At 58.5% G+C, this 7,805-nt stretch overlaps 1 protein-coding gene across 1 annotated transcript in view; it reads left to right on the forward strand.

Annotated features, from left to right (window-relative positions):
- The first annotated feature begins 1,001 nt into the window (after positions 1-1,001).
- ATP6V1B1 (ATPase, H+ transporting, lysosomal 56/58kDa, V1 subunit B1) overlaps positions 1,002-7,805 on the forward strand; it is a 22,067-nt gene continuing 15,263 nt past the window's right edge. The window contains exon 1 of the mRNA XM_004691498.2: positions 1,002-1,119. Coding sequence (XP_004691555.1) covers positions 1,002-1,119 — 118 coding nt within the window. The remainder of the gene's footprint in view (positions 1,120-7,805) is intronic.

The raw sequence follows: 7,805 nt of genomic DNA on the forward strand, positions 1-7,805 counted from the left end.
CATGGGCTGTCCACCCTGCCTTGTCCTGCTGACCTGTGCCACACTCCCCTACCCCAGGGGAAGGAAAGCCCACAGCCGCTGGGCATGCACAGGGTCCCTCCATTTGTACTTTCTCCCCTGGGCTGAATAGGCAGGGCAGAGCTAGCCTGCTCTGGGACCCTGGCGGTCAAACCCAAGAGTGTGACACAGGAGCCTGAGTTCAGATGGACAGAGGCCTGTCTGGTTCTCAATATGAGGAGACAGGAAAGCATGAGAGCGAAGCACCAAGACACGGGGTGAGCTCTTGAAATCTCACAAATGAGCAGAAGGGATGAAAAGGAACTCTCCAAAATGGTGTCCCACCGGAGACCAGAATGCAGCGAATGCAAGGTGCCGGAGGGTTCCCACAGGAGGGGCCACTGAAACTGGCCCAAGAAGGAGCCTCAAAAGATGTCCCAGAAAAATTGATAGTGGAATCTTGCCAGGGGAGAAGTAGCCCGTGGGGTCAAGCACAAAGGCTCCGAGTGAAGGCAGACTCAGAACAGTGAGAAGGTGAGGAGAGCTTGCCAGGGCCTGGGCCTGGGGGTGCCGCCAGCACCAGCCCGAGGGAGCTGCAGTCAGGGGAGGCCGGGGAGGAGGCCTGAGAGGGCCTCTGAGAGCTGGCTCTGTCGCAGCAGCGCCTGTGGGAGCCCCCCAAGTGCCAGGGGGGAGATTGAGATTACAGCAGCCCCAAGTTGGGGGCCAGGAACAGCAAGGACAAAAGCTTAGAACTAGCTTTAGCCCCTGTCTCCCTTCCCCTCCCTATCCTCCAGACCCTGGTGGCCCAGGGCCCCTCCCAGATCCGGAGGAGCTCCAGAACTGGAGTTTCCCTGTTTACTGTCAACTCTGGGAGGGGAGGGAGGGGAGGGCGGGTGGCCACAGGGGCTGGTCTGTCAGCTCTCTCCAGCTCCAGCTGGAGCTTACACTGCAGCAGCAGCCAGCGGCTGGGCCAGGCCACTCAGCTCCCAGCCCACCGCCTTGCCATGGCCACCAAGGTAGACAGTAGGCTTGAGGGGCTCCCCCGCAATGGCTGCGACCTGGGCGCAGCCCGAGAGCACCTGCAGGCAGTCACAAGAAACTACATCACCCACCCTCGAGTCAGTGAGTACTACTCTCTGCGCCTGTGAGGAGGGGCGTGAGGAGGGGCTGCTCGGTCCCAGCCCTGCTTTTTTTTTTTTAAAGACTGATTTATTTAGTCTTTAAAAAACTAGGTCTTTAAAGAACTGGGGTGTAGGCCAGAGGTGCTGGTGGGGTGGGGGAGGGAATGGGGAGAGTGGGGGTGGGATGGTGGTGGTGAGAGGACTCAGCAGAGACAGAGCGGGGAGCAAGCAGGTATACAGAAACACACTGCTGAGGGGAGCAGTGGGGGGACAGGAGAGGTCTGCCATGCCATGTGGGTCAGCTCCCTGGCCAGGGATCCAACTTACACCACAATGGCTGCTGATCGCTTTATAGTGCTGTCTTTAGCCGCTGCACTACCAGGGAGGCCCCCAGTCCTGCTTCGTGACCTCTGGGAAAGAGGAGGACCCAAGACCTGGGGAAGCCTGGGGGTCTAGGTCTGAAGGAGTGGTGTAGTGGGCTGCCCAAACGAGGACCCTCCTCTGCACCTAAGGGTGGGGGATCCCCGGCCACGGGAACCCCAGAGGAGGGGGCACTGCAGTAGCTACAGACACCTTCTAGTGGTCACCCAGACCCTGTGCCAAGGCCCCAAGTCCAGAAGAGCCCCCAGCTCCCCCTTGAAGGTGGGCATGTGTTCGTGATTCTCTGTCAGTGTGTGGGTGTCTGGGGCATTTTCGGGTCTGTACCAGAACACTCAGCTTGAGGGAATTGTGATAAAGGGTTTTGGGGGCGAGGGGTAGCAATAGTCTGCCTTCCCAAGGCGGGCAATGAGGGACATTGCATATGTCAAGGGGCCGGTGGCGTGTGTGTCCTGGGGCCGTGTACAACCAGGGGGTCTCAGGTGTGAGTGTGTTGCCTGCACACATATGGTCAGAGTGGGACAAGTGTGGTGCGTGCTTTTGCCCGTTGGGTGAGGTGAGTATGTGGGTGTGCTCATGGGGTCAGCAAGGGTGGGCACATGCAAGGGTGGGCTTGGGTGAAGGCACACGCCTGCGTCTGAACAGTTCCGGGAGGGCAAGCCGTCGGGTCTATGTCCACCCTGCTCCCCGGTCGGCTTCAGAGAGGTTGTCCCCCAGAGCGGCTACAGAGCCTGCCCTGCAGAGGTGGGCCAAATTCAAGATGTCTGGGGCAGAGGACCCCCAAGTGGCTCCAAACCAAAAGGAGTTTGTCCTTCCCCTTCCCCCCTCTCTCCTTGTCCAAGGGCACTTTCCCTGGCCTGATGAAATCTTAAATTCTCAAATTCTAAACAGCCCGCTCTCTGGAATAAACCGGCTTGGCCAGCACCAGCCAAGCAGAGCCAGAGGCTGCTAAGAGGGAGGGTACAAGGACAGGTGACCCAGCAGAGCAAGAGAGCTGACGGCACCCCCTCCCCCCCACCACACGTGGGGTCCAACATGTTGCGGGGAGACCTGAGAGGGCCTCTGGGAGAGCTGGCTCTGTAGTGGTGGGACACTGCTCACCGAGAACAGCCAGCGGGGGTGTGGGCAGACAGACCCTGGGTGCCTGGGAGCAGGTATGCGGGGCCAGACACTTTCCAGCTCTCAGAAGCTGAAAGCGAGCCAGGTTGGGTCTATCAAGAAGGCCCTGCCCTGCAATGGTGCATTCTCGCCTCCTGCAAAGCTAGGGTCACCCCAGCCCAGATGAGCAGTGATCAGAGCATGGGTCCAAAGAGCTGAGCCTGGTTACGTGACAGCCACCCTGCAGGCTCCTCCCCTGCCACCTGCTCCTTCCTGTGGTGACAGGTGACCTGCCAGGTTGCTGACCATAAGGGCTCTGCTCTGCTTCCCTTCTCCCTGGGGGCCCACAGGGCACAGCTCACCACAGTGCCCTCCCCCTGCCTCCAGCAGCCCCCTCTTACAAAGCCCCTTATCTGTAGTCAACATGCTTGGGAGAAGGCAAAAGACATGGATACCTGACTCTGGCTGGAACCCAGTGGTAGCATGGCTGCACGTTCCCCCAACTAGGCAGAGGGGTTTGCATGCAGCAGCTGCCCACAGATAAGGGCCAATACAGGGGAGCCCCTGTACATTAAGGTGCTTGCTCTTTGCTGGACACCAGCCTTCTTATAGGCTATAGCCAGGGGCTAGCCCAGGCCCAATCCCCGAGCCCTCTCCAGGGCAGGCAGGATTCCTCTTGGCTCCAGCTCCAATTCTCCACCTTCCCCCTCAGGTGCCTGAGGGATTTTCCCTGGGGGTGGTGGATGGCCGTGAGGCCAGGGAGGATTGGAGATCCCTGAGGGGCTCTCCAGCTGCTACTTTCTGCTCTGGGTCCCTCTTGCTTCCTCCTTAGAACTTCTAGGTTGGAGGACTTCCTGCAGACAGGAGAGCTGGGGGTTGAGGGGTGGGGGGTGGGGGAAAGGGGCAGCTGGCTTCCTGCAATCAGCCATCAAGAGGGTGAGTTTAGAAGGTTTTCTGGAGGAGCTGGACTCCTGAGTGAAGCAGGAGGGTGATTTCCTAGCAGTGGATGGAAGGATGGGGATGGGGGTGGGGTGGACCTAAAAGGAGGGAATGGGGTAGAATCAGGATAGGAAGTGGACCCCAGTAATATCTACCCTGGGAAAGAAGTGTTCCTCCCTTTGACTTAGAGTTACTCCCCAAGGGAACCAGGAGGCCTTATCTCAAGTGGAAGGGAAGGTGCTGGCTGGGGTTGGGGAGGGCAGTGGGGAGGGGTAGGGAGGGGCAGGGAAGGAAGGAATACAGGGAGAGCAAAGGTAGCCCAGCTTTTAGGCAGCCCAAGCTGGAGGGATGAAGCCAGGAGAAACGTTGGGTGGGTGGGTGAGTGCCAAAGAGCTGTGTGTGTCACCTGCCTCAGTTTCCACCACTGAAAAACCAGGGCGGTGACACCCAGAGTTCCACTTAACAGGCAGAACCATGAGCTGATCTCAAGAATTCAGCCTTCCAGTTCCTGCCCTTCCTCCCCTAATCCCTCTAGCGGGGTGGGCAGGGTTCAGGAAGGAGGTGCAGGACCTGCTGCCCCCAGCTTGCCCCAACCCTGCTCTCACGCATGGGTGAGTCTGACTCAGCCTGCTCCCTCCAGGGCTGCAGGTGTGGCTGGGCCGCCCTAATTAGTGGGCTGCAAGGAGCCTGCTGAGCCTTTGACTAGGAAGGCAGCAGGGAGGAGGGGCCCAGAGGGGCACCACAGCCTGCAGCCCAAAGTGCAACCCGCCTGCCTGTCAGCTAGGACAAAGGCGAGGGGGTGAGCTGAGCAGCTGGAGGGAGTGTGTGCAAAGTCTCAGGAAGTCTACTGAGGAAGGGCCCTAGGGGCCTAAGGCCCAGCCTCTGGCCTCCAGCTCTCCCTCCAGCCTTCCCTGTTCTAGGGTAGAGGGCTTGTCCCCGGACTGTAGTAGGACTGTGCTCCTTGGGTGCCACAGGATACTGTCCCAATTCGTGCATGGTGTGCTCTAGGAGAAATCTGCCAGCTGCCTAGGCCTCACTTTGCCACTCCACACAATGGGCACAACCAGAGTTTAGGGGGTGGGTAACCAGCTGAAGGCGTGGCTTCCAGTCAAAGACACTATTGTGCACAGCCAAGACCTTGACTGTGTCCAAGCCCTGAGAAAAGGTAGTCCAGTCTGACAAGGGAGACATGAGTCCTAGTTTGAGGGGGTAAACAAGCTATTTGGTTAAGGAGCAGAGAAGCTGGAGGCCAAGATGTCTATCAGGTGCCAACCTATAGCACAATAGGACTTCAGAGGGGAGAGGACCAGTGACCTCAATGGTCAGTCTAGAGCAAGGCCTGAAGGCTATGATTAGCCACCCAAAGGGTGAGGAGCAATGCAGGCTCCAGGCTAAGGAGCAGTGCAGTCATCAGAACTATTTCTGAGGCCACCTAGGGCCAGGCACCCTGCCTACCGGAAGCCTGTGAAAGGGGCTTACAGATGTGGCGACTCACACCTCATGCTGGCTGTCCCCTGGCCTGGACTGGAGGGAAGAAGAATGGGAAGCTGGTAGCCCAGAGGACCTCACCGAGCAGCGGGCAAGCACGTTACCCCCAGCCTCTAGTCTCCCCACCACCAGTCCTTCATCCTCGAGGCTGAGGCTGGGGAGGCAGCAGACCAGGCCCCCTCTTTGTGCCCACCAACCTCACTTCTCTTCCTGTGTGCCCCACCCTCCAGGGCAGGAGCTGTGAAGTGGGGGACACAGGCTGTGAACTTTCAAGAAGCTGAAGACTTACCTCCCCAGGTGGAACTGGAAATGATGCCTGGGGCTTTGTGGATTCTGCCTCTCCCCTCCCTCCCTCCCTCCCAGTGTGGCCCCCACCCTGCCTCTTTTTCTGCCATCTGAGTGCTTTCAGCAGGTCTGGCCTTTTCTCTACAGGGCCAGGGCCAGCTGGATGCCAGCTCTTTCCTTTTAAAAAATGCGGCATCTTCCTTGCTTATTCCATTCTCACAATTGGTTTCCTCCTCCATCCTCTGAGCTTCCCAGCTCCCTGTTCCACTGGGTTCTAGCAATCCAGGCAAAATAATCAAAATGCATGGGGGGGGGGGGAGAGGGAGGGTGATGGCTGAGGACTGAGTGGCTGTGCCATGATTTCCTTACTCAGTGGGGTAAGTGACACCCCAACATCTGCCCTCCCTCCATGGTTAGGGTTTCCCTACACCTCCTACCTCTCAGCCCAGTGTACCGCTTTCCATCACTTCCATGCTCAGGCCTCACGGGAGAGGCAGGAGCCAGCAATGTAATCCTCAGGCTGGGTGACAGGTGTCCTCTGCACAGCTGTCCAGGGATGTGGCTGAGTCCCCTTGACCTTGAGCTTCCTCCAGGAGCCCTCAGCCTGGGCCTCCCCTGTTCTCCCTGGCCCACGCTGTGCTGTGCCTTCACAGCAGCTACTGGACTTCGCGGTTAGATTCTTTTTTCTCCATCCCCTCTTAAACTTCATATTTATTTGCTATCTTCATTCTCTGGCCTCACACCTGGAAGGCCTCAGTGGCTCCTTCTGAAGAAAGGCAGGGAAGCAGCTCCTCCCCCAGGCAGGAGAGAGGCCAGTGGAGGGCTAAGCCCCAGCTTTAACCACAGCTCCTCCAGCCGGGCCCTGCAGGGGAGAAGGCACCTGGCTCATCATGGTCTAGTCTCTTGGATTCAGCGTGGAGGGGCCAGAGGTGGCCCAGAGGGAAACCGGGTGGAGAGGAAGAGCTGTGGAAAGATGGAAGGGAGAGAGCTGTGGATCTGCACGGCTTGGAGAAGCTGTGAAGCAGGGTTGTGAGGGCAGCAGCTGGAGAAGCAGGAGACTTTTTTTTTTTTAAGATGGGAGATGCTTGCTTGCAGGAAGACTTGACAGAGAGAGGGAGGCACTGGCCCTTCACCCCAGGGGCAGCTGGCTCTGGGGTGCCCAAGAGGGGCTGGCCTAAGATGAAAGGGGATGTGTCCTCTGCAGACAGACAGGGAAGGCTGTGAAGAGTTGAGCAGCAGCTCCCTGGGAGGGGGTCGGGGGGCCTGCCCACGGGTCTGTAGGTTTGAAGGTAGGAAGTTGGGGGGGCTGTTGAGAGGGTCTTCTACCCCATTACCAATTTACCGCCTCAGAATGCTCCCTGTTCTCAAGTTTTCCTGATAGCCTTAGGCTTGGGGAACCTTCCTCCATCCTCACTGGATCACTGTGTCTTCCTGGTTCACATGCTGGCAAAAGGAACTTCCGAAGGTGTCTCACCATTGACACTTAACTGGGAGCTGTGCTCAGTTTCTCCCAGTGGGGTGGCTGGCCAGGTTGGCCTGGAGGCGGAGCATAAGTGGGCTGAGGGCCACTGGGGTTTCTGATGGAAAGCACAGCATGGGGGTACAGCCCTTGCATACATAGGCGAGCTGTGTGACCTAGGCCAGTCTTCACTCTCCTGTACCCCACTCTCCTTGCCAGTTGCAAGGAAGGCTGAACCTTTTTTCTCTCTGGGGTCCTTTCACCTGTGAGCACTGTGTACTCCAGGACTTGGGGATGGTCCAGGGTTCCTCAGCCAGCCCTAGGGAACCAAAGTAAGCTTCCTGTCTGTGAGCCCATGGCTTCTCCTATGGGGGCCCCAACACTGAAGTTAGGAAATATTTCCTGACACCTAACCCATGGGTCCCTGTAAGCTGAGCTCACGTGCTTCCTCCTTCCTTGTAGTCTCCGCCCCCCTTCTTGCACCCAGTCGTCCTGGGACGTCTGGGATCCTCTCTGGCAGGGCCTGGAGGCAGAACAGAGAATGGTGGGAAGGGGTTGCTGGCTGGCTCTTCTCAGCAATGCCTGCACCCTCCCCCCACACACACACACACATGCATAGGCACATTCTGCTCCATTGTTGTCAATGCCGGTGGATGAATGGAGAGAAGTGTGGTCGTGGTGGGGTGCCGGGAGGGCAGTTCTTGGCCACAGTTGGGGAACAGGAGCACTTGGAAAATGAATCGGAGAGGAGGGGTATGGGGGCTGAGGCCCAAGGGGAAGCTGTCTCAGAGGCAGAAAAGGCCTCTGCAGCTTGGGAGGGCAGAACCCCAGGGGCCTCTGCCCTGGCCCTGGCCCTCCCCCAGCCTCCTGCAGGTGTCCTTGGCAGCAGGGGCCCTGTGGACAGGGGCATGACCCTTACAGCAATGGTGGCTGGCCTGTCACAGCTAATGACCCTGATGGCCCAGGCTGGGGCAGGGGTGGGGGTGGTGTGTAGAGGGCGGGAAGAAAGGATGCCTCTGTGTGTGTGTGTGTGTGTGTGT

This window comes from Condylura cristata, unplaced genomic scaffold (assembly GCF_000260355.1).
Source record: "Condylura cristata isolate star-nosed mole 26May11 unplaced genomic scaffold, ConCri1.0 scaffold00031, whole genome shotgun sequence".
In the NCBI taxonomy this organism is placed as follows: domain Eukaryota; kingdom Metazoa; phylum Chordata; class Mammalia; order Eulipotyphla; family Talpidae; genus Condylura; species Condylura cristata.